At 39.3% G+C, this 27,826-nt stretch overlaps 1 protein-coding gene and 1 long non-coding RNA gene across 13 annotated transcripts in view; one reads left to right on the top strand and one right to left on the bottom strand.

Moving 5' to 3' along the window:
• Nucleotides 1-27,826, bottom strand: part of RIMS1 (regulating synaptic membrane exocytosis 1) — a 344,875-nt gene that overhangs the window by 154,282 nt on the left and 162,767 nt on the right. For 4 of the 12 annotated variants that reach the window (XM_019537623.1, XM_019537626.1, XM_019537629.1 and 1 more), the window contains exons 17-18: nt 25,534-25,623; nt 4,955-5,026 (exon numbers count right to left, since the gene is read on the bottom strand). In XM_019537623.1, coding sequence (XP_019393168.1) covers nt 4,955-5,026; nt 25,534-25,623 — 162 coding nt within the window. Of the gene's footprint in view, nt 1-4,954; nt 5,027-8,469; nt 8,548-16,532; nt 16,617-25,533; nt 25,624-26,079; nt 26,194-26,554; nt 26,633-27,826 lie in introns of all 12 variants that reach the window. The other 8 variants (XM_019537628.1, XM_019537630.1, XM_019537618.1 and 5 more) reach the window with 7 other exon arrangements.
• Nucleotides 1,014-9,817, top strand: LOC109311790. Its single transcript, XR_002101617.1, has 3 exons — nt 1,014-1,138; nt 5,681-5,763; nt 8,486-9,817. It is a non-coding gene; the product is annotated as an uncharacterized LOC109311790 (long non-coding RNA).

Genomic DNA, 27,826 nt, shown 5'->3' with positions numbered 1-27,826 from the left:
ATTGCATGATTAACCAGTTAATTGTGTTATAATTACTTTGCATGTGTGGCCACTCTTGGCATGTGTGGCCAGTCTAAATCATTGCATGATTAACCAGGTAGTTGCATAATATACCTAACATGTAGCAGGAGCCTTTGACTCAGAATGTACAGTGGACATCCCCTAAGAATTCTAAGAGAGTCTAATGAAGCATTAATTTCTTTTCTGAACACAGGAAAAAAATCCTTGTCCTGCTTACATCAATGGCAAAAATCCAATGCACTCAAATATAGAGAGGATTTTTTGTATAATGCACATTATTTCTGTTTACTCGGATATAAACCAAAATGAAACCTCCAAAAACACAAATCAAACCAAACCATCACCATAGTCAGGCCAAGAACAGAGTATCATAGAAATTGTGGGCTCTGTAATTCCACCAGTTGATTGTTTATTATATTACATAAATTATAATCAGTGTTTGAAAGTAAAATTAATTTCTATCTTTCATTCAGTGGAAGGTGCTCAACAGCCACAGGCTAGGTACAGACATTCAAAAAGCCTGAAGTGAAATTGTTCTAAGTCATACAGTTTCCTTTAAGTGGCATATTTTAAATTGATAGTGAACAAAACAAGAATTCACTGTTTAATTGGGGGCGGGGTCTTAGATCTTAGACCAGGTTCTGCCATTTTTAAAGCCGTTTGTGTGCTGAACTTCTATTCTGTTATGCATATAGACCAGTTTCCAAGAACTTATACTGGTAAAAGTCTAATGTCTGTACCTGGCTATAATGTAAGTAGATATGCAACTTCTTTTTTCTGTTCACGCAGCCTACCAGAAACCTGTCTCACACCTTTTCTAGTGTCTCTTTCTAAGACAAAAATGTTAGAGCCTACCATATACCAGTAGAGTATAATCATGATTCAGTACAGTAATTTCCTTTTTTTCCCTATTTTTTTTCTGAAAACAAAGAGGTTGGGTGAATAATGTGGTGCCCATCTTCAAGAAAGGAAGGAAGGAAGATCCAGGGAACTACAGGTCAATCAGTTTGACCTCAATCCCTGGCAAGATCTTGGAAAAAAATTATCAAATAATCCATTAACAACATGCTGACAGTAGACGCCATTCTGAGAGACAGACAACACAACTTCATTTTGGGTAGGTTGTGCCTGACCAACCTCATCTCCTTCTATGACCAGGTGATGCATCACCTGGATGGGGGGGGTGGGGAGAGGTTGTTGTCATTCATTTTTCAAAAAAGCTGACTCCTATGATGTCTTCATGGCAAAATGGGGGAATTGGCTCTGTGGTCAGATCCAGAGAGTGATTGTTGATGGAACCGAGTAGCATCCCTCAGACTGGTACTCTCTTAATATATTCATTAACGATTTGGATTTGGGTGTCAGAAATGAACTGGTTGAGTTTGTGGATGACACCAAATTATTGGGAAGCGAGGTTACACTGCAGGATAGACTGGGGACCTGGATAGGCTCACACGGTGGGCAGATACAAACCTGACTACCTTCAACATAGAGAAATGCAAGGTGCTCCACCTCAGGAGGAAAAACCCACTTCATACCTATAGGCTTGCTAGTGCCTCACTCACTAACACTACATCTGAAAGGGACTTGGGGGTCATGACTGACCACAAATTGAATATGAGTCACCAGTGTGATGCTACAGCTGGCAAAGCAAATAAAACTCCGGCTTGCATGTACCAATGCATCTCAAACAAGACCCAAGATGTCATTCTCCTGCTTTATATGGCTTTGGTGAGGCCATGGCTGAAATACTGCATCAAACTCTGGGCTCCACACTTAAAAAGGATGTGGAGAAGCTTGAGAGAGTCCAGAGGAGAATCAGTGCATGATAAGAGGTCAAGAGAGCAGGCCATTATGAGGAGAGGCTGAGAAGCATCAGACTCTTCAGCTTGGAAAAGCATAGGGTTAGATGGGGACTTGGTCGCAGTCTGTAAGTATATCAGGGGTGTTGTAGCAGGGCACTAAGGTGCCTGCTACTTGTAGAGCTGGGATAACTACCCAGGTGTTGGTTGCTAGGGCAACCAGAGGGAGCTAGTGACCCACGTCTGCCAGCGGTCAGCTGACCAGAAGGGGCAGGGCCTGGCTCCCATTTAAAAACCACGGCTGAGGCCAGGTGGAGAGTCTCCTGTCAGCAGCCGGGGGGAAGGAGCTCTCCCAGAACAAGTGGAGGGGAGACCCCAGACTGCAGGTACAGCCCGAGATTTGGGGAAGGATGCAGCAACCCTGATGTGGCAGGACTAATGTTGGAGCCAGATGGCTAAGATCTATGTTATAGCCCGGGGCCTGTGTTTTGTTTGCTTTTGTTACTGGTGGCTTGGGTGAAGCTATAAGGGGATAGAGGAGACTTCATAGGGGGTCCACAGCAGCATGGGGACCTGGGTGCCAGAGCAGGCACAGTATTGGGGGTGCGCCGACCCGAATGCCAGAGAAGTCACTGCATTGGGGGTGTGCCAACTGGGGCATCAGAGGAGGTGCAGCATTGGGGGTGTGCCAACCCAAGCGCAAGGGAGGATGCAGCATTGAGGCATGCTGACCCCAAGCCCCAGAGAGGGGTCAGCGAGAAGCCCCGGAGAGGGGGCAGTGATTGACGAGCACCCGCAAGGCGCAGTGCAAGACAAGGCTGTGGAGAGCCCGAGCATCAGGAAGGTGCAGTGTGAGACAAGTATGAGACAAGGCTGTGGAGAACCCAAGCACCAGTGAGGTGCAGAGCGAAAAAGGCTGTGGAGAGCCAGAGCGCCAGTGAGGTGCAGTGCGAGACAGGGCTGCAGAGAGCCCAAGTATCAGTGAGACAGTGTGAGACTGAAGAACATCAGTTCCATCAGTGAGGCTTGGAACATGGTAAAGGGGTGGTTGGAGCCACACATAGCCCATAAGGCTGAGGTGCACAGAAACACCCGCTACAGAAATGGGGCCAGTGTACAAGATGAAAACCGTGTCCAGGGAGATGAACAGGCAGCCTCCCTATTATATATATTTGACATCAAAAACATGGTGGGCGAGAATTGAGGGTGCTTTGTAGACTAACTGGGCATGGTAAGGGGCATCAGGGGAGATTACAGCAACCCCTAGGATGCCATCCTGTTACAGGTGTATATCAGGATCTGGGAGAATGTCTGTTCACCAGGGCTTCCCTAGGGAAAATAAGGTCCAACAGTCACAAACTGCTGGAAGACCATTTTAGACTGGACATAGGAAGAACTTCTTTACAGTCTGAGTCTCCAGAGTCTGGAATAGACTCCCCCAGAAGTGTCCTACTCTGGACACATTCAAGATGAATTTGGATGATTGTCTTGCTGGGGTCGTCTGACCCCAGCTGGCTTCTTGCCCTTGGGCAGGGGGTGGGACTAGATGATCTTGCAAGGTCCCTTCCAGCCGTAATGTCTATGAAATCCCTGCAATGTACAGATCACAGATGAAAGCTAAATTGTGATAAACACTCAGTAAGGAAATGTTTAGGCTGCAATGGACCCTGCCAGGGAGCGCTGCAGTGAAAATTAACTCACCCATTCATTTCTGCTATGTGAATTCTGAAGGCTAATATCTGCCTCCCTGCTGTACCTGGAGTGCTCATCGGTCCTGGTTTTATATTGGACTGTTCTGTGTTAAATTTTATGTCCCCTACCAATTTTTGAAAGAGGAACGGAGAGCAAAAAGTCCTGTTGTTCAGTTCGTTGGTGGAAATGCATGTCAGTCATTTGTCCTTATGATTCTATTTGCTGTGCCCAGAGGTAGGGCTATGCTCAGCCAGGAAGAGAGGGGCTCCAAGCCAGCCAGGAAGGGAGAGAGGTGGTGGCCCTGCCCCTTGCTACTGACTGGCTGAGGAGATGGCCCCACCCCTCACCACTGATTGGGCATGGGTGTCCGTCCATCACCAAGGGGCTGTCCTGTATTCTGGGGATGCATCAGTGGCCACCCTACCTGCACTGTAGCTAACAGAGAGGGGGGAGGTTGGGGTGCTATCCTGATCTAATAATTACACCTGTGACTGAGTGATGCTCCACAAAGTACATGTCACATGCTTTAGGTATTTGTTGTGCACAGAGCAGAGAGAATCAAATAGGGTGCATTTTCATGGCAGTATTACTTAGAATGGTCTAACACATCCTAAACCTCAATAAGGTAAAAATTAAGTTTCCAACATCAACATTAGCCTTATATAATTGCAAACTTTTTAAAGGTGCATTTTAATATGTTTATAATTAGAATGACGATCTTGCAAAGTGCCTTCCAGCCCTAATGTCTATGAAATCTATGCAAAGCAGGTACTTTACCAAATAAAGGGTACAGATCATAGTCCACTTAACACTGCTATTTGAAATTGGCAATGTTTTAATATTTGTTATTTTAACTACAAAGAAATGCAAAACTCTAAAAATCTTGGTTATTTTAACAACAACTTTTATATTACACTAACACAATGTATTGTTTATTTATTCACGTTTTTCATAGATTTCTTTATCATTATTAAGGTTTTATTAAGTGGAATAAACTAGAAGGAAAAAACAATGAAAACTACATTAAGGAACAATTGTGTTCTGCTCAGATTTTGGTCAAAATTCCAGTCCTACAGAAGTAAATCCAGTGCTAATTTCCCATGATTTGGGGGTCCAGAATTTGACTCATTTCATTTACACTCTACATTTACAATAATATTTAACTTTTAATTAAGGCCTAAATTTAAAAAAAAGTAATTTATCCAAAAGAATTTTACACAGTAAATAGAACACATGTAAAAGGCAAGATAGCAGACAAGGTCAATCTTGTAATATACATGTGAACTCTTTGACACTGCAAACTAAGACAGCATAAATTTACTTTTATAAATTGCTATTTTACAGGTGATATTTAAAGGTAGCAGCAGAGTCATATTCCAAACACTGGAATCAATTTGATTAAGACAAAAGGTTGCTGCACATTGTAGCATCAATCCTACCTTTCTGTTTCAGCTGCAGAGCTTTTCCTAGTCTGTTTTTGGCTGTTATATCTTTCCACCTTTCTGGACTGCCTGTGAAATGAGATGCCAAAAAAGTAAACAAAGAAGAAAAAGAATATAGAGAACATGAAGAATAAAGCTTTAATTATGCATTACATAAATCATGATATGTGTGGTTGAAAGATGAAAAACTGACAATTATTTTTCTGAAAGGGTTGGTGAATTAGGGGTTTAAATCAAAGATCAAAGATTTTATCATATTGGACTTTTTCACGTCTGGTGGTATAAAAGCATTGGGCTGTCAAATGGAAGACCTTACTTCATACTAGGGCAAGGAAACAAAATTAGTTCAGTCTTTTGGAAAAGGCAGGTAGTTGCATCATTTTGAGACCAGCTCCTAGCTCACAACCTACACAATATCAAATCTTTTTGATGGTCCCTTCACAAATTACTGCATCAGTGGAACAGGGAAAAAAAGCACTTGTGATGTCTGGGAAGGATTTTTAAAGTGTTTTTAAATCACATTTTCAAGTAAAAACAATACTTTAATAAAATCTAATGTGACGAGAATGTCACCTCATACAAGTGAAAGATTGGCTTACTGAAAATCTTACTAAGATTGCACAAAAGTTTGAAAAACTTTCTTAACCAATTAAATAGCACTCTCTTTCATCAGTTATATAGTTTCATATATGTATTTGTCTTCCTTATTCCACTTCCATTCAGGCCTTTCACAAACAACCAAAAGAATTCCAAGACTAAAACTCATTTGACATTTCCCTCCTACCTACTTTCAGTGCTTCACCCAGGTATAAATTAATTAGGTTAACTTTATTTTTCTCTAGTTTATCCTCACAAAAACATAAGATCAACAACTTCTAAACCATCACAGCAAATCTTTTGCCTGGCTAGACATACCACCAATCCCCTTTTGTAGGCTGTCCTTTTCTTTCTTGTGTCCTTGTGACAAGGTATTTAGCAGAATTTGAAGATTCACTGGTATCAGATATGGCAGTGCCATGAGTGCTTTTGCTCTGACCTTGAACTCTCAAGCTCTGGGTTTTCAGCCACTCACCCCAATGTCCATGCCACAGGAGCAGGGTTTCGTAGGCTGTGAAATAACATTTTTAATAACTGCTAGATTGGCTTGGGTAATATAGCGTGTCCTTGGGTTTTTATTTTTGTTTGTCTGTTAGTTGGTTGATTTCCCCCTGCTTTCCATTAGGACCACAGGAAATCTGTAGGTAAGGTAGATTGTGATGCACAAGCCAGCAGGTTCCCAAGTACAGTTACTTGCACATCAGGGGTTTAGTTCCTCAATAAACCAAAATTCGAAAAAAAATATATAGGAAGGTATCCTCTAAAGAAGATGGGGTAGAGCTGGGTATGCTAATGTCTACTGCAGAGAATTTTTTCCTTCACATCTTTAGCCCCGATAAGAGGAAAGGAAGGTTAGGTCCAAAAAATAGTTCTGAGTTCTGGAAGTGATTGCTAGCTGATGTACACTCAAGGGATTATTGATCTGTAGTTTGTTCCATTAGTGTTACATTAATAAAGTTGAGGCTTTGGTAAACATTGTTCCTAACGTTTCTTCCTCCTAAAATGTTTTCACTGGAAACCTGCATAACTGCAAATAACACTGATTTTGCAGGAAAACTGTCTAAATTACTAGACCACAACTGCTACAAAGTGTGTAAAATAAAAATAATACCATAAGGAGGAATATGGAACACCATTGGGCAGTTTCTGTACACCAGTGTAGCAAGGAAAAAAAATTAGCTTATGAGGTTTGTAGTGATATCTTTTCTCCCACAAAACAACATATTATAGCAGGTCACTGAAAATAAATTGTTTAAATCATCTTTGTTGTTATGAGTATGTAATATACAAGATTCCCTTGACATATGCAGTACATGTGTTCCATGAGAATGGTGCATAAATCAAATTTGCATAAAGCAAACCCACTTTACAAAGTAACTAATAGGCATAGGTTCCCATGGCAGTGAGGGATGGAGGGAGGGAGGGAGGCTAGGACTAGGGAAAGGGTGTGGGGGAGGGGTGTCGCTCCCAGGACTGCACAAGGCAGCAAAGCAGGGGGAACAGAGCGGCACTCACCCCAGCCCATGCTGGAGCAGCCATGGCACCAGCTAGTGCCAGCTGCCTGCAGCTGCTGGGCTGTACCATGCTCTGCCTGTCCCCTTGTGCCTGGGCTCCACTTGTCCACACTCACCTCTGCTCCTGGGCTACACTGTGCCCTGGTGCAGGCAGCTGGTGTCGGCTGCTCCTGCGGTTGCTCCAGCATGGGCTGGGGTGAGTGAGGACAAGGAGAGCCCCAGGTGGCATGTGGTAAGGCACTCACCCCAGCCTCAGCTGCAGCAACCCTGGAAGCGGCCAACACCAGCTGTCTGTAGCAGCTGGGCTGCACTGTGCCCCAAACCCCCTGAGCTCTGCCTGTTTCCACTCACCCCAGCTCTTGCTGCAGCAGCCCCAAGAGCGGCCGATGCCACTGTGCCCTGGTGCAGGCAGCTGGTGTCAGCCATTCCCAGGGCTGCTCCAGCATGGGCTGGGGTGAGTACAGACAACCAGAGCCCTGGGCAGCACAGGGTGCAGCACTCACCCCAGCCCCGGCTGCAACAGCCTTTGGCATGGCACAGCCCAGGAGCAGAGGTGAGTGTGGACAAGCGGAGACCAGGCACAGGTGGAACAGGTGGAGCACGGTGCAGCCCAGCGGCTGCAGGCAGCTGGTGCTGGCCACTCTCAGAGCTGCTGCAGCCACAGCTGGGGCGAGTGGGGCTATGGCCCTTTCCTCTCCCCCATAGACTTACTTGCTTCGGCGAGAGGGCTATGGCCCTTTCCTCTCCCCCATAGACTTACTTGCTTCGGCGAGGGGGCGCCTATACTGATCACGAGTGAATTTACCTCACATATAATGAATTATGGGTGTAAATATGCAAATTTGCTCTTATGCAATGAGCATATAAAGAACCCGCATAAATCAAGAGAAATCTGTATATGGAAAATTCACCCTTAAAGGCATAGAGAGACTGACTCCCTTTTCACAGATGCCACTGTAAATCAGGAGCACCTTCTCTGAAATAACTGGGTCTTCTATGTACTGGTTCTCTCAATGAAAACTATAGTATCATAAAAAGGGTGACATCACAAGGCAGGAAACAGAACTAAGCTCCAGATAAAAGGACAGAGGCTTGCAGTTGATAACCAAAAAAAAAAAGCAGGAAAGTCAATGTTTCTTTACCTATATGCCTGTACCCCATGTCCAGAAAACACATCGAGTCAAAAGGACGGTGCTTAATAAAATATGGTGCACTATATATAAATACTATGTTAATATGAAAAAAACTGTTGTTATATTGTGTACTTAGATATAAACAGTGTGACAAGACATACTAAACAACACAATTAGAATATAACACATTATTAAGAAAGTAAATTATTTATAGTTCAGAAAACTAGAACAATTTACTTGGAACCAAAATTTGACTTAATAATGATACCTCTGTGTTGCTCCAGGTTTAGCACTTAGACGGTTTATACTGTCTTGTTTTGGAATGCAAGACTCCAGCATCCTTGTTCTTCACAATATTTGGAAACATGGAAGTGAATTTGGACAGAATGGACAGAAACAGAGAGATGGTCACATGCAGTGAAGATGGAGACATGCAGTCAAGATACATAAACCAACAACATTCAGCACTAATCATTGACAGTATTTCTGATGTCCCTTTTGGCTGATTTACTTTATACATGAAAGGGGAATTTTTTAAAACGATTGACAACATGGTAAGAATAAAAGGTATGAATAAAGTAAAGCATCTAGGCTGTTAAAGGCAAAACGTATATTGAGCACAATTGAACTGCAGCACTGTAGTGCTGCAACTGCCATTCACTCTTACTGAGAATAAATCTACAAGTTTGTTCATTAGAAAAATACATATAAGCTTACTCATGAAGCTTGGTAAAAAAAAAAAAAAAAATCAAGATGTGAAATTTTGGCATAAATATTGTTAAAATTGCACATTTAATGAAATACCTTCCATATGTTTACAGTTGATGAAACTGTCATAAATAATTGTAGTATAATTGGCAATTGTTTTATTTCAATGATAAGTATATAACTGCTCAGTAACCACCATACCAGCAAACTGACCCAAGCATCCTTTTTAAAAAATAATTTTTAATCCAAATAATAATCAACATATGGCTCTGGTGACTCCTATAATATTTTAATTTTATGCTTAGATGATTTTAATAACCTTAACATTTTTTTAAAAAACTCATAATTGAAATTAATTACTTTTTGACTGAGAGTTGCCAAATACAGATCACTGTACAAAGGATAATTTATTCTGAGATTGGCTATGTCAGTCTAGGATTTCATGTAATAAAACCAGTTATATAGAATCCCCCCAAAATCCATAATGCTCCATTGTATAAAATAAGTTTATAATTTTAAATAAGACATCTTAGAATGTTCTTCATAGAACCCCAAATTATGACTGCTAAATATCTGACTGAAAAAATCTTTACTACTTGTCCGAACATAATTAAAAGTGCTGGGTTCTATATAGAATATAGTTTTAACACTGTGGCAAGGCACTGTTGGTGCCTGCCACTTCAAGCACTGGAGCAGGCAGCAGCAGGGTGCTTGACTGCAGTGACCATTTTGAGACCAGGCTATAACTAGAGGAAGCAGCAGTTTGCTGTTGGTAGCCATGAGAGAGACATCAGCTGGCTGAGCTGAGGCTCAGGAACATCTTTTTGGAGGTCTGTGGGCTGGGGCTATGGGGATGGAGGAAGCTCCAGGTTGTAGGCATGACCTAAAACTGCACCCTGCCAGGGAAGGGAGGCCTGGTGGGACTGCTGGTGGTGCAGCAGTCCCATGAAATGCCAGGCCAGTTACTTCTCTGGTGAAAGGTGGGTTGGGGACACCTAATAATCTCCAGCCCCTGCACAATCCTAGCTGGGGAATGCCCAGACCTGTCAGAGCTTAGAGAGGCCTATGGCTCACTTGTTGCCCTGGAGTTGTGAGAGTAAAAGTGGGCATGCAGCTTAGACCTGACCCGAGGGACCTTGGCTGGTCCAGGCTGGGGCCAGAACCCAGAGACGGATTGAAGGGCCCACTGTGAGGGATGCCCAAAGAGCAAGAGGCTCAGGATCCCAACTGGCCTGAGATGGGGCCAGGGTCTAAAGGGGAGCCGAAGGCCCCAGAGAGGCGACCACAGCTAATGGGTGAAGGGTACAACTGAAATTAGCTGCCTGGGATGTCATCTGTGAGGCTTGGGTCGCAGTGTAGGGATGGAACAGAGCTGAGTATGTTCCCCTTAACATCGGGGTTCAAAATGGGCAGCCTCCTGGCTGTGTAACATTGTAATCATTTATCATCATGGCATGGCAGGAGAGAGAGGCGGACGGTTAGCCCAGAGACAGGTGGGCAGGCGAGCATCAAACCGGCCATGGGAAGGCCCCCTGTTACAAATACTAAACAGCCCTGTGAAATAATTATAATTCTTGTGATTTTTCTTGTCCATTATTTGCAATACCCCTCCAGAAAGACAATAATTTTACTGATACTGGGTATGACCCTACAGAAACTTTCATCATTAATTTCACTTATGCAGGGTTGTCCCATTAAATATGATACGTGAATGTAACAGTAGAACTACTGGAGCTCTTCATAAAACTGAAGACATTCTGACTTCACTCAGGATACAAGGGTACTAGATGGGAGTGGCATTGTAGTCTACCACAAGAGGTCTCTGCAAGGAAATTTCCGGAACAGAATCTTTTTGTTATTTGAGTTACTCACAGAGCCAAAGGCCAGAAAGGAGCTCATTGGAGATTCTATTTGGAGCAAAATAAGAGTTCCACCTGCTTACAGGGAATTCGATGGACTTCAGGTGATTTACCTGGACGCTCAAAGTAATTTATATGCGTGCATTTTCAGAGTCAGGCTATTTGTCATTATCCATTTAGCAAACACTGAATTGCTGTTATAAAGCTATATGATTAATCATGATGAGAACACAGCTGGAAGAAAAATAAAGCACCCTACAAATCTGAATGAGAACATATTCTCCCACTCAAGCAGGAGTTATGCTGGGCAGAATGTACTTCAAGATGAATCAAGCCCACTGGTTGTTAATCAACTGACAGAGTAGACTGTAGGTGAACAGAAAGTCTTTGAACTGTGAAATGGATACTTTTTTCTTTTAAGACTGCTCATGAGTAGAGTGGTAGATATTTAAAAAAATAGCTAGGTTTTAAACTGTTGTTGCTATTTAATTGCTTGTTCTAGCAAGGATGCCTTAAAAAAGCCAAAAATCTCTCTAAATTCCACTATGTCATTCGTTTGTTTCCTACAGCTAGATTATCAAATGCTTTCATAAGATAACACCAGATAAGGGAGAACAGCTTTGTGCCAAATTGCTGATTATTTTTTTCTTTTGACATAGGGACATCAGGCTTCATAATGGGATTCCTTCTAAATTCAGTCTTTTCCACACAACATTACCATTCAGTTCCATCAGTATAAGAACTTTGATGATGTGGGTGAAGCACAAGTCATCAGTGACTTAGGGCTTCTATGCATGTGCAGGGAGGCTGCTCTGACACACTGAAATTAATATGGAGTATGGTAATTACCATGCTCCAACAGACTTCAGCATCATGTGTATCAGTGTCCCCGTACTGAAAAATGACAGTGGGGCACTTTAAACTAAAGCTCATCATTTATCAGCATGGGGATGCTGATGCACGTGATGCTCCAGGTGCTTTAATTAGCACAGTTCTGAGAGCCGTGCTAATTAAAGTGCCCCCCCCCCGCCTCCCAATGCCCATCTATAAATGCCCTTATTTAATATGGATAAAAACTGAGTGTTCAGGCACCTTTCAAAAGTTGCCAGGGAGGCAGTATATGGGGATTTGTAGGTGAAACTACTACACAAGCCTACTACATTCATGGTCACCTAAGCCCCTGGTCTCACTAGATCCTTCACTACAGAGAATGCCTTGAAAGATAAAAAGTCTGTAAGTCAGTACTCAAAGTCCGCTTCCTCAAGTGTCCAAATTGATTGAAGGATGGGATGGTCAAAATTTCCCCCAATGGTCAGGTGAGTTAAGTATTCTAAAGATGATCCTCCATAATAGAAGCAACATAAATCTAATACAGTCATTCTAGGCATTTGCCTAATGAAAAATTTCTGTTTCTTCTAGATAGTCTCAACAGCTTTGATTTCAACAGAATAAATTGGCAATAGCTGGATTACTGGTGCCACAGTCACGTATTCCATACATACATATTGAGCATACATATTTTATCTGACCTCCTAATTCCTGCACAAGTAAAGGTAAATTTCTATCTTTTCCTATCTTACCTTACTGGAACTGGATGACTTCATCAGGTTCCAAGATAGAATGTCAAGGCTAAAAAAATATCCCTTCTCCTCCTATAGCACTTAACCTGTATTTTCCACATCTCAGTTTAGATAAAAGGATTTTTACAAATCTGATTTTTAAAATAAGTTTAATTTCTAATATTCTGGGAGAAACTTATGAATATGGGGTGGTTCTGTACATTTTGCTGATGAAAGCTTTATATTACAAAAAATAGTGTTATATGTAACATGTTTCAGTGTGTATGCATCTCTTCCTGATTTGGGCTGATTGAATAAAGCACTTGTTTTATATAAATACAACTGGATTTTGTGAAGGTCTTTATGCTCCAAATCTCATAAGAGCTTAAAATGTAACTGAAACTTCTGTGAAAAAATGGGTTTCTATTTTCCCCCAAATAATTCCTAAAGGTGATGTTCAAAGGATCATATACAATTTGGACCATTTTGGACTTTTTCTTTTTACCTCTTCATACTGTATAAGGGAGGTTTGAAGGTTTTAAAGTGTTTTTAAAAAAACAAACATTATATTGATCTAAAACATCAAGTTTCCTGTTTTTGCCGGAAGAACTCTGTAAAACCTCAGTGAGGCTTGTTGAGAGTTTTGCCATCTTAATTGTAGTACAAGGGTCCTGAATATTAAGAAAAGCTTCCATTATCCACAATGTTAATAAAACCCTAGAGTTTCCCAATACAAGGGAAAAAAGGAAAAAAGGTCCTTTCCTCGTCAAATGTTTGATTTTCATACCCTTTGCTTTTCTCAGCACTTTTGATCTCACCATGCACTGAGCTCTCCAGTTATCACAAACTCTTCCAGCCATCTAGATAGGTTCTATACATGACCAGATTTTCTAATATGAAAACAAAAAATGCTTTCAGTTCTTCTATCTGATATATCCTAAAGAAGCACATAATAGATTACACAACCAAACATTTTTAACCTCTAAAGGAATGGTGATCTATTTTCTCATCTTCTCTAAATATACTGTGAGGTGATTTTTCTGCCATGGCTTGTCAATCATTTTCAGGACAACAAAATCATTTCTGAAGGCTCCCTTCAACAGCCCATTTTGTTCAAAATAATTATTAATACACACGATGTTGAAAATATTGGATTTAAATGATCAAACTAAGAAATTCCACATCTGTAAGCCATATGTTTAAGAAATCAGTTGCTCATGAAGAACTCACACTGCTTCAGTCCTGCAGTTATCTTGAGCACAGAATGCAAATTGGACCAATTTGTATGATAATTCTGGGATGTACATAAATGAGAATGGGATGACATCTGTCAAATTCAATTTATCTATGAAGCAATGATTTAAACTTCAGTATGAAAAGCTAGTCAGCCAGCCCAGTCTGTCACTCTGAGCCTCCCACATCAGTTGCCAACCTGACAAGCATTTATAAAAGCACATCAAAAGAAAAGCAAATGCCAGTACTAAATGGCAATAGCCAAGAAAAGAAAAAAAATTACTGCAAAATAAATTTAAGAGAAATAATTAGTGTGAAATGTAAAAATTAAAAAATCCAATTTTGTAAATGTAGTTTGGTTTTGGTCCTGTCTTACATTCTGTGCCCTAGAAGGAATGCACAGAGAGGAAGGGGAAAGGGAGAATATTAATTGGTTTGAAAACATTAGCTTTATTAACTATTTCACTGTTGATGAATTCAGCAGAATCTTTCAGCTGTTTTGGGTTTGTAGGTCAAGTCTGGAATAACTGCAGTAGCTGAGTATTATCAGCTTGATCCCAGTCCTCTGCACTATAGACTTGTAATTATTGATGAGATAAAGTATATTTAAAAACTGAATCACCTTTTGGGAAAGACCAGGGAGTGAGCTTATATTTCAGGCTCCACCAGGTTCACCGCCTCCTAACTTCTGTGTAAATACATATTTTTACCCTGCCTAAAGAGGTTAAACTACTTCAGAAACTTGCATCCAAACTCAGGGGAGACATACAGTGAGTCTCTCACTAGCTTCTACCATCCAACCTCAACCTCAAAGACCCTAAGTTGCTGTAACTTCCATCTGTTATAGAGAAGAAAACAGTGAAAATAAATAGTGGACAGGCTGCAACCAGCTAAGGTTTGGTGTATGTTTTTTTCAGACTCCTCTGCCAACCAGTCACACCAGCTAGATTAGCAAATTAGAAGACTGTAGTATATTGCTTCTTTTATAATGCCTAAAGAAAGACACCAGATTCAACATGAAAATGGACTGTGCCATTTTTTCTGGATGAAAAAGCAGTACAAAACAATTTTCCATTTATACAGACACTTTATTGTGATGTTCAGTCAAACTAAAACACATCAAGTGGTAAGAATATAGGCTGCCTGTACACATGCTTGTAGGTGTGTGGAGTGGGGGGTGTTTTAATTATGGCAGTTCTTGTGCAGTTGCTCTAATTAAAATGCTGCAGTGTCATATGTATTAAGCCCCCATGAATTTAAAAGTGGCTGAAGGACACTTTATCTAATACTCATTTGCCGTGGTTTAAGTTAAAGTGTCCTGTAGAATTTTTAAACACATGGGGGCTTAATTCATGTTAAACTGCATCAATGCTGCAGAGTTCTATATAGAACACAGAGCAAACTCTATTAATTAGAATGCCAAGTATGTGTATAGGCAGCTATACTTTATAGATTAAGTCCTGAAGTGTTCCAGAAAACTCCCAGTGACATTTTACTGAGACTATTAGAATAAGATTTTCAGTAAGATATTATAGTAGCAGGGAGACATTCTGGATCTTTTGAAATCAGTGAAAAAAAATACCCCTGACTTTAGGAGGAGCAAGAATTTATCCTTGGGATGTATACTTTATGTGCAAGATGCACTGAAGTTAATGAGTATCTTTGCATGGAATTCAATGAAAAGAAAATCACTTGAAGATGCCCACATTAATAAACTATATGATCTAATTAGATTATGATCTAATTCTTGAATAGTTTCCTTATAAAAGTATCAATTATTATTAGTAGTAGTAGTATTAATAATAATAGATTATATTGGGCTTAATTTTATGACTATCAAAATTTTCAGGTGTTCAGTAACTGTAAACTATTTGTGGAGTAATTGCTTGATAAATTTTATTTTATAAGTAAAAACACTGAATTTTACTTGGGCAAAAGGAAATACAATCCAGATAATCCTATAGGCTTGATATTGCCTTCAGTGAAACTGGTAACAATAATCCTAACACAAGAAATGCAAGGCAAAGCAAGACAGATTTTGGTGCAAATGTAATTACAGTTGGTACACTTAAGCAGAAAGAGAATAACAGCACTAAAGTAACTGAATTGCATCTTTCATTGTGAGAGTTGTGATAGTTTTAACCCCATAAGACTCTGCGCACACAATTTTAAAAAATAAGAATTGAATTATTTTTTAAATAATTTACAGTGGATTAAAGGCATAGAAATTAAATCTTACTTGTGCATTACAGTATAAGTGCTGAATTAATATCTGTCTGCTTTAATTAAGCGTGGATATAGCAGAAAAATAAGACAAGACAGGAGAAAAATGTTAATATTACAAAAACAACAGAGCTCCAAAACTGATTTAAATTATAAAAACACAAGAAAGGAAAACAATGGAAGTTTCTTACATTTATCACATTTGGCAAATCAGCATATAAAGTTGATAACCTGTGGATAATATTACTTTAGGAAAGAATTTACTAACAGTGCCAATTATAATATGTACCAATTAATATGTACTAAAAATCTTTCTTTTCATGTACCAGGTTTTTTTCTCATAAGCAGTTTGTTGAGCAACAGACATCTAAATGAAAACAAAAGATAATTATCATCCAGGCTCTGACATGTATTAATATATTATAAAGCACCATACGGGGGTTGGGAGGAAATCGACAGTTATAGTATGAGAGAAAAACCAAATGCAGAGTCCACTAATATAAAATTATTATTTCCAGACAACTTCTTTTAGAAGCTGAAACTTGAATGTTCAAACAATTAGAATATTTTCTTGGACATAAATCCCTTTGTGCTTTATAAAAACTCAACAAAAGGCAGAGATGAAATGTAAGCTGGTACTTTATTTTGGAATTCTCAACATTAAACTTTATTAAACGCCTTTTAATATACTTCTCTGAGAGTGCAGGATGCAGTAAACCACTTTTCAATTAGGAGGAGTTGACTAGTACCTGTCATCCTCCGGAGATGCATGCTGGATATGAATCCTGGGACTAGTAGGTCGTCTCCTCTCTAGGGAGGGGGACCATCTACCCCTGTTTGCCCATTCAATAGAACAGGAAAAAAAAAACAGGACATTTAGTTTGTGATAAAATTAAAGTAGATATGGGAACTAAGACTGGAAAAATACCCCACAAAGTCACAATAGTCATTTTTTAATTTAAAAAATTTTGTTTTTAATATATTTTTTTAAATGTGGATACACCTTTCTTATGTCACTTCTGGCATTTTTTCTATACAGCAGAGCAAATAATTAAAATCTTCCTGCATAATTGCAGAATGAAGTAAATATTTTAACTGTATTTGAAATAGGCCCAACTCTAAAAATTTGTCATTCACACAACATGTGACAGTTCTAAACTAGAAGAGCTTGTCAGGGTTGAATGGCAGTTATTTACTGTTAAGTACGTAATAGATTTTTCTTCATTAACTCTTTTCATTAACCAATATATTTAGAGTAAAAAAAAAGTGTGATTTTAAATTACACAAAAAACTGAAAGGCATAAAATTACCTTCTCATAGAGCTCATCTTATGTAATGACTATGTAGACATCTGCTCCATGCCTCAGCTTTTAGAGACCCCTATTCAATTTGCAGTTTAAAGGCTCTAAGTAGTCAATAGCTGCCAACATATAGCAGTCGTACACATGTTTGGTTCTGCATTTATGGAGGACACTATGTATTTCAAAGGTCCCTGGCAGGTGTTATTTCAATCAGTCCATGGCCTTTTTTATGCCATAAAAACACTGCACCATATGCACAACTTCACATGCAAAGAGCAACTGTCCAGAGTGCAGTTTACAATGTGGCTTGTGCTACCCCTACTGGCCAGCTGGGGAGCGCTCTAATCTCCATGCTGGTCAGCAGCACAACTGTAGAAATGAAAGGATGCTGGGTCCCAGGAGCTGGGTAAGGAGGTTGCTGGGGAAGGAAATCCCTGTTCTTCACAGAGGCAGACTGGCCAAAGATGCCCCTTCTCAGCACTGGACAAAGCTGGGCAAAAAACTGGGAGGGGGAAAAGACCCTCTCCAGTACCAAACAAAGTATACCAAATCTCTCTCTGACACTGAGCAAAGCACAGGATTTAGACAGGTGGGGGAAAATTATCTGGCCAGCACAGAGCTAGGCATACCAGGTGCACTGTGCAGAGCAAGGGGCATGGATTTCCTCCCACCCTCCCTGCACTGAGCAAAGCATAGGGTGTGCGGGAGAGGTCTTGCTAAATGCAGCAAGAGGGATGGAATCCTTGGCCCTTGCTCCAAGCAGGACAGGGGTTTCCTCATGTGCCTAGCTCCATGCCAGGGGGGTAATTCACAATATACTCGGTGCTTTGCTCAGCATGGGGAGAGGGAATCCTTAGCACCCTGCTCTATTCCCAGGGAGAGATTTCCCTCACTTTGCTCAGCGTGTTAGGGAATAAGGGCAGGGGGGAGCGGACAGGGTTGCCAACCCCCCCAAAAAATTTAGCTGACAAATCTGCAAACTTTTTACTGACAACCAAATGTTTTTAGTGATGCATGCTTTTGCTAATACATGTTTCACATAATATAAATGTAAGTCTTTGGCCAGGTACTGCTCTGCTGTTAGGCTCCAGATATAAGTGCTGGGTTCAAATTTCGGGGTTTAACACCACATACAGTAAAAAAATAAAAATGTTGATTGTCAGTAACGTTTGCAGTATAAAAAACAAACCAAAAAAAACCTGGGTTGGCAAGTGTGCCCGACTACAGCAATGATATTATACCATGCTTTCGCCACCCTGGGAGTCCCTACTCACCTTCATACCCTGATGCCTCTGAATACACCCTGCATTATGGTGTCCCTCACCAGCCCAACCCTACTGGCCTCACTTCTCTCATCCCAGCAAAGACCTGCAAATAGGCCTACCTGAGAGCCACCAGTATTACAGGACACGTAGCAGCAGCAGCAGCACATGGCTAGAGGAGGAGGAGTATATAAAGCCCTGACAATTCCTGAGGGACTGCTGCATTCCTGCCATACACCAGTGATGTTGCTGTGCTCTTTTCTGTCATTCAACCAACCTCGGCTGTCCAGCTTCTTTCTGAGAGGGAACTTAACAAAGCAAATGGAATTTGGTTGTGTCTCTGGATAGCTAAATTTCTTAATTTTTTTTTTTTTTAAACAGACAGGCATTTTTATCCTGATTTTTTTTTACTGTCTGTAATAGTTAGCTAAAAAACCTCATGGGGAATCCCCCACCACCTGTCAAGGCTATATTTGTGAGCCCAAGGCTATGTTCAAAGCTTGGGTTGCTGTTCTAGATAGGTGGTCTGTGGAGGAGGGAGCAGCGCACCTTGGGATGCTGGGGAAACCAGCAAAGACCCACCACTCGATATGTAACAAGCCACGTGTTCAGATTAAACCTTGATAGAAGAGAGAAACCAGCTACAAAAATGTTCTACATTTTTCTTGGTGGCTGGTTGGTCATTTTTATGGCTAGCTGGCCATTTTTATCATGCAATAATTATATGTATCATGTCTAAATTTACTGAAAACTAACTAGTTAATTGCAAATAAATGTAACGTGCCAGGGACCAAAGATACAATGTTCTTTAGTGCATGTTCTTCACGCTCTATTCCCACTATTGACTTTATTTTCTAGGAGCAGAGCTTGCAGCACACCAAGCATTCGATCTTTTTTGGGTAATTGCTTTTCCAGAAACAGAGCTCATTTTTTGAAATATTGATTTCTTCCTAATTCACTTTTTTAGCAAAGCTGACACAGGAAGAAATGATGGGATTCACTTGATTCAGGTCAACTTATCCCTGAAAATGCTGTGGGTAGGAAGCCCTCACAGATACGTACAATTCTCATGAAACACAGTTACTGGGGTTGGACTAGATGACTTTTGATGTCCTTTCCCATTCTGTAATTCTATGATCTTTTTGAGAAGTTTAAAGTATTAACCACTGCTTTTCCTGTTAATTTTAACTGTGTTATATTTCTTTGACAGTAAAGTGAAACATAATATGATATTTATAGTAAATATGATTTTTACATTTTGGTAAATAGAAATTAGTTACAGCAATTTGGGCACTTTCAAAAAAAATATGTGCAATCTAGTTTCACTTTTTATGGTCATTCTGCTGTACTCTAATAATTACCAGGCACTTTTTCATTGTTATGAAAAATAAATACTAAAGAAAAATATACAGAAATAAGTGGCATAAGGAGCACCAATATTTTCATGAAATATTTTTCTTTACAAAATATAATTAATTTAGAATAATAAAAGAATAGAAGAATAAAAGAATAATATATGGTAATATGGTAATACTGTTTATTTAGTTGTAAAAACAGGCAAATTCATTAAAAAAAAATCGAAGGATGTCTTTTTGCTACAAAAAATATACACAACTATCTACTACTTTACTTTCTGAGGCAAACTTCCAGTCAATTTACTAAGGAATAGGGTTCATTTATGGAACATGCAAATAAAGCTTTCAGGGAGATTTAGCATCCTTTGCACACTTAGGTAGATCTTTTATAAAAGTTTCAAAAGGAAATAAGTTGTTAGTAGCTAATTTTTCTCACCACAGCAAGAGTTAAAGAAAATGTTAATGCATCAGTGCACTCAGTCAAAGCCCTTAATATGCTGATATTCTTTAAAAACAATAAATGTTTTAATATAATTAATTTTGATCATGCAGTGTGAACTTTGATAACATGCTTTTTTTCATTAACTTCAAATGGTGCGGAACTTTTTCTACTGTACGAGGCATGTACAACAGTACAACACAGGCAAACATGCAAAACTACTATCTTCCAGTTCGGTTTAAACAGAGGGGAAAAAAACTACAGTGCAATATACACCTACTAGTAACAAATATTACATTACTTTACAACTAGTTGAAATGCAAATTACCACATTAAAGCCAGAACTCTAAAAATCATGCAGTATAAACACAGTCAATTTCCTAATATATATATTTTTTCTTTTTCTCATTTATTTATAGGCAAATTAATTTTTTTTTTAACCTGAAGCAGAATAGGGCCCTAGTAAGGAGAGAAGAAACAACAGTTCCAACCTCTCTAATATCTATTTGTACCAATTACATTAAGTCATTTTTGCAAGCAGCGCAGTCCCAGGCTGGCCAGAGTGGGCACTCTGAGTTGGGGGCTCCATGGGTCCCCTGAATGCTGGATCTGCCACTTGTCTAGCCAGGTGGGGACTGTGCTCCAATCAGCAAGGGACCTACACAGAACAGCGAGAACAGGTCCCACTTGCTACCTATGTTTCGATCTGGCCAGAGTGAGCATTGCAGGTCGTGAGGGAGGAGGCAGGGTATCCATAGGCCTGATCTATCCCATGAAGCCAACCACTCACCATTCGTCTGGCCCATGGGCCAGACGAGTTTCACACCCTGATTTATATTATGCTGAAAACTTAATAGCTCTTCTGTACTTCTACACAAACAGCTACCATCCTTTTGGTTTGGGAGTAGTCAACAAAGAGCAATACAGCATCCTAACTTAGTGGTATAGACATACAAAACTATTTAAACAAAGTCACTTCTGAAAGTCAATTCATCACAATGCAATGTACATTTCAATATCTTCTTTCACAACAAATGCCACCCATGAATCGCACTAAACATTCTTAGTATTAGGGAAGTTTGTTAAGCTTGTCCAGTAGCACCCTGATTCCATTTTATATAAACTCATTGCTGAATACAGTAGCAGAGGAAAGCATTTAATGATAACTTTAATAGAAAGCCAAGTCAGATCACCAGTGCCAGCATTCCACAGAAGAGTAAAATTCAGTGATGTTAAGAGTAAATAATAAAGATGCAATAGCCAGATGCTCAAAGAACAACCAAGCTGCAATATCTAAATAAATTAACTTCTGCATAAACCTTTTTATAGGCTGGAAAAAAATTCTCTAAAATGCAGAAAATAAAAACTCTCCTAATGCTACACAAACATTAGTATATCTTGATTATGTTTTTCATTTGTCTTCTATCACGAAGGAAGTAAAAATGCCTGATTATCATTCTAAATGGCAAATACAATACTAGAAGGAGCGTTGAAAACAGGATTGTCTGCTATAAAACATTAACCTGCAAACAAAGCATTTTATTGCCTGTTAGCTATGCAAAACCAACAGCATTTAGCTAAAAACCAATGCACAGCCATTTTTAATATCGTGTTTCACACTTCGTTTTCTTTATATTTTCTAAGACAAAAGGGAGCCCCAGCACAGCTTTACATGTATAAATATAGTTATGATTCCAATACAGGAAAATTTTGGCAACCATGTTTGGGATTCTTTCTTTGTACATCTTTTCCATAAACAGAGAATGCTATTTAGATACTGAGACCAGATGTTCAAAAAATAACCATTTTAAGCATTTATTTCCTGTCGAATAAAATCTTACAACTATATATTGAAAAAACCCATCAACAAAAATAAGGAAAATAATACAACTGCACACAATATAATATAGCTAACAGCTACAACAACTACAACTGCTAACAATATAATATAGCCAATCTCTTGGATGAAATATGGACAAATGTATTAAGTAAGGGGGGGACTAAAATTCCTCTAATATCCACTTTCTCCAAAACAATATATGCATGTTTGTGCTATTCTAAATTAACGGATACTGAAAGACAAGCACGATCTTGGGCTGACCAAATGAACTGAATATCAATACAGATACACTGGAGTCATGCAGCCCACGTTACTTCATTATCCATCACAAAAGTGTCACATACACTTTGAAGAGGAGGTAATAAAATGGAATCTTACTGTAATCCCACAAGAAGGTGCCCAACTATGTTCAACTGCCTACCACTACTCCTGGAACTTCCAGAGACAGGAACAGTGCCACTCCAGAGGATGGAACAGGGTGGTATCTTAGGGCATCGAAGGTGTTTTAGTTCAAAAGCACACCATTGCCATTTTCTCAGCACTAACGCACAGTTCGTCATTTATACAAATGCATGCAACACAGCAGCGGGTGCCTCAGCTTGATTAATCAAGTCTGTCCCAATGCATCGGATCTCTGGTGCATCGGAGCAAACAAACGTATGTATATAAATATCTTAGAAATAAATTGGTCCAGAGAGGCATGAGCTTTCCTAGGCGACAGATTACTTTGCCAGATGCTATGCGTAGAATTAGAAAAAGAAAATATTTAAACTGAAGGTTTTAAAACAGAGAGGAAACCAAATATACAAGAAAAGGACCTTGTGCTTGACTTCAGACTCACATGTCTGACCACCTCTTTATCACTCCACAGTGGTACAATATTATCTCATCTGAAGTCCGTGGATGAGTCAACAAAATCTAATGTTAAACAGCAATAGAGCTTATTGATTAAGCCTAGAAAGATCAGTACATACATTGTTCCATAAGAAAAGATCAACACAACTGTGATAGTTTCTACTTACATCTCAGATGGAAAAGAATTTTGGAAATATCATGTTTCTAGATAGCTCTTAGGCTAAGTTTAGCTTCATCTCAGATTTTTTTCTCAAAAAAAATGCTTTACTGCTTACCAGCTATAAATTTCTCCAAGTTTTTAGAGTGACAAGTAGAGTTTAAGTAGCAATTATTCAGAGTATTTTATCAAATATACAAAAAAAATAAAAGGAAGTTCATATTTAATAGATCAGGCCTTGGATATAGATTAGAGGTGCACTAGTTGATACATTGGTCCCATATTAGATTGGCACCGATACAGGAAAATTTGACAGTATCAGAAATCGGCTTTTTTTGCCTGATGTGGCTGATAATGTGGCTGATAAATTACTCATGCATGTATGTAGCCTCACCATGCATGCAGTCAGGAGCACAGCCTGGCAGCTTGGAGAGCAGCATCTGGCTATAAGTCATGCTATAATAAGCCTGTTGTGGGGGAAGGCAGGTGGGAGAGGCAGATCAAGGCTCCTGTGGTGAGGGAGGGAGTGGGGCACGGAAAAGTGCTGCCCAGCCAAAGCAGGTCGGGGTGCGAGAGAGAGCTGTGAGCAGCTTGTCTGGGGGCACAAGGAAGGGGAGTGATGGCTCCTGCCACTGTGTGCACCCTGGGAGGGCATGGGGGGGCATGTGCCAGATACGCACATGAGGTGGGGCAGGCTGTTGCTGCAGGCTGGAGCTGGGGGCTGTGATGGGCTCTTCCTGGTGGGGGTCTGGGCTGGGCTGGGCTGTGCTTGGGGTGGCAGCACTGGATGAGAGTTACAGGGAGCTATGGTGAATTTTGGGGTTGTTGCAGCCCCCTCATCCCCCTCCCAGTACCACTGCTGCCTGTCCTGAGTGCCCTAACCCAGTCCCCTGCTGGAAAGAGCCCAATGCAGCCCCTGGGCTGAGCCCACAGCAACAACCTGCCCTGCCCCACATGCAGATCCGGGGACTCATGCCCTGCTGGGGTGCACACAGCAGTAGGAGCCACCTCTTCCCCCCCTGCACCACCCAGACAAACCACTTGCAGCTCCCACTCTGGCTGGGCAATGCCTGCCCCAGCTCCACACCCTCCCTCAGCACAGGGGCCTCAATCTGGCCCCCCCATGCCCCTTCCCCCATACTAGACTTACCACCCCAATGCTGCTCTCCAAGCTGTCCGGCTGCATATCAGAACCAGGTTGGTATCGGTCGATATGGCTCCTTAAAAACTGGCCATCTGTAATGGCCCAAAAAATTTGCAAAGTGCACCCCTAATACAGATCAACAGTTATGCCTGTATAACTTCCTTTAATAAGCATATCTGTGGTAGAAATTATCATCCCGGAGCAGACCTACAAATAGTAAAAGCTGACTGTGTTCTACTGAAGGCACAGTGATTTATGTTAATTTTTGGTAGGATATAGAATCTAAGAATACAATTCTGCTTTTTTAAGAGCAAAACCAAATAAGCTCTCAAAGACAAATTAGCAAAAAATCACAGTCACTTTAGAAGGGAAATGCTGAATGCATCGTTTGTTTTAACAACCGTATTTTGTAGGCTGACTGAGGAGCAACTTCATATTACTATTCTGCATATTAATTATGTGCCTGCTGGATGACATCTTGGTTCTACTAAAGCTAATGGCTGTTTTGTCATTAACTTCAATAGGGCTAGGATTTCACACTAAAATTGCAAGATTTATAACCAAACAAACTACAAATATTAAAAAAAACCCTATGAAGACATAATCACATCAAATTACAAAATGCATCAATAGTATTTGGTTCACCTCTGATTTTTTATGAAACTAGCTCCAAAGCTGAAGTTCAGAAGGCACCTATAATTGTTTCCGTTCATCACAGCAAATGCAACTATATTTAATTTAAATTTCTCAGATGTCTTCTTATAGCTTATAGAAACCTATATATAGTATCATATTGTGAAAAAATTATTAGATTGCTTTGCCTTGTAATTTATGCAAACTCAACAACTGATGTAGCAGATTAAATTTAGAAAATGATAAGGCTCGGTTGAGTCATTGGTTGGCTTGTGAAAATTAATATATATTTATGTTTATATTGTTAAATAAATTAAAATTCAGATTTGAAAAATGAGAGTTCAATGTCAGGATTTATCTCTTAATTCATATAATTTGCAAAATATGTCACCATCTCATTTGTGGTCTGCAGAGTGAGTAAGAAATAAACGTAATAAAATTTAGCAGATGATAATGGGAATTAACAATATTGTGGTGCTTGTTTGAAGTACTTCACATAACACTGCAATGCTATTATCAGCATACTGAGGACTTTTTAAAACAATGACATCAACTTGAACTAAAAAAGGGAAAAAAAACCAGAAGCGGTTATAAACCACATCACACAATTTGCATGACATCTATGAGTACAGGGTCAAACATGTCTTCAAATACCAAAGCAGACATGATTGTACAAACATGTAAAAGGCTCATATGGAGGAAAACAAAATGGATAAAGATCACCAGCACAGATGACAAAAAATTCATAAGTCTTTATTTTATACCTTTCTCGTTCTGGTGAATGCAAACTAGTGTCTGGTCTCAAGCAGTTGGTACTAGCACTCCTAGCCCTGTCAAGGGAGGGCTGTAGTTCACTAGTGCCAGTGCATTGCATCCAATGGTAGAAGAGAAAGAAAAAGAAAACAAAGAAAGGAATACAATGTTAGATATTAAATCATAAAATAATGTTATTTTTACACAAAATGTAGAATCACAATGATTTAATTAATAAAGATGTAAAAGAGCCAACTGGATGACAGTGTGAAGATTTGTTAAAATAAAAGAAACAAAAGATTATGCTTGAAATTATTTGCATAAGAATCTGAAGTAGTTAAGACCATAAAATGAGACTAAACAATACCTACTTATGAGAGAGTGGAACAGGAAGTACTAAAATAATACATCCAGCTTTTATTACTAGGAATAAATCCACACCAACACAAAAGGATGGGATACAGCACATCTTAGGTGAAAGCAATTTATAATGACATCGACCTGGAAAGCCACATTACATACTTAACAAGAAGGGGTGTTTCTACTCAGTTTCTTACCTAATCAATGAGTCATCTGTAAATTTCAGTATTCGTGAGTTAAGGCAATCACGAAGGAGAGAAATATCCTGTCTAATCACCGATTTGGTCTTAGCATATGCAGGCAGAGTTGAGCTTTATAAATTCAAATTATTTAAAATTAAATAAAATAAAAATAAAGTTCACACATAATCAGAACGACACACAACCACAAAACCAGAAATGAGGGTGAAAGAGAACAAAACTGTAATCCTACACAACCCCAAAATTGATCTTTTAAGTAGAGCTTCAGGATAGAAGGACTTCACTAACACAAAGACTATACATTACTTATGTACAGGTTAATTTAGATAACTATCAACATTATTTTTAAGAGTATATGTTTTAGCTCAATTACTTAAGTTATACGGACAGTATCACTAATTCATTTTAAAAATTATTTTCTTTTTTAATAATTTGAGTGACTACTTAAAGGGGACTCTAAAATACTTCTTACCTGTAAATATTCCAATGAGTACCATTCTCTAGTAAAGGCATCCTGGGTGGTAGTGTTTTATAGTGCCTAACAGAATTTCTTGAATGTGGCAGAATAGGGGCAGGGGGAACATGCCAGAAACAAAAATAAAGCGAAGATAAACAATGTTGACTAGAATTTAAATTAAGTATAATGCATAATATTATAGCAAGATTGAATACCTATGAAGCACAGGTTTTTCAGGGTATCTCCCCTCCTTCCCTGCTCACCCTCCCAAGTTAAACTGTAGTGATCAATACATGTAACTTCAGGATTCTATCTTTTTTCATCCCAATTTAGTTAACTTACAGAATCATAATAGGTCAGAAATGCTCCCCAAATTAAAATACTGTACAGCTTTTATATTGACTTCTCAAAAATGTCTGTGTTGTAAAGTGTTCAGTTTGTATTTAACTTACTATTTTCCTGTGAGAACCTGTTTTACTTTAATTTACATTTTATAGTGTAATTATCTCTACTATTTAAATATACAATGAATAAAAAACTTACTAAAAAAACTTCTCAATTTTGAGTTGTATTAGTATTAAAAATTCCAACTTATTAAAGTCCTTTAGAGGTTCTGGATACTAGATTCAGGGACACTTGTTAATTGAAACAATACCAATAATGGTGAGTTAATTTAATTTAAAAGTATAATAACACCTTTATTAATCAGCATAATAGAGAATTTATTGGTAATACCTGACAGCTTTTTGTATTATAATCTCATCTAGAACTTGGAGAGTAAAGCATCCCAGCCAAATGAAGTTACAGGGAAAATGTATAGACAGAGGATGACTATTTAACTTACAATATGGCCCACAAAAGTGTAGCTAACTTGGATTAACACCCAAATTCTAATTAACATCTATACAATTCACAGAGGCAGGGCTTTGACAAAGTTGAAAGGGAAACAGACATCCTTGCAGTCCTTCCTAGCTGCAGATACAGTCCTTCCTAATAGCATCTCAACTCCAACTGAGATTTACTGTCGGATACACATTATAAGGCTGTCCCTTGTTAAGGTTAAGTTATGTTAAGGTGAATCATATCTTTGGATCTGAACACCTCATAATTTGTGGGTTTCCAATTCTGGATCCTGATTCTGCAGCTTGGACCATCTTACTTTGAAGTGACATTGGGGCACATTGGTAGCACTTTAATTGGATTTTACAAGTAGATTTTGAGGTTTTCTGTCAAATTACGGCATCTTGCTATGGTTCAAGAAGCATGACTTTCAGCCCCAGTCTGAAC

Source organism: Crocodylus porosus, unplaced genomic scaffold (assembly GCF_001723895.1).
Source record: "Crocodylus porosus isolate Cpor-Errol unplaced genomic scaffold, CroPor_comp1, whole genome shotgun sequence".
NCBI lineage: Eukaryota > Metazoa > Chordata > Crocodylia > Crocodylidae > Crocodylus > Crocodylus porosus.
This window is presented reverse-complemented; position numbering and strand designations above follow the sequence as displayed.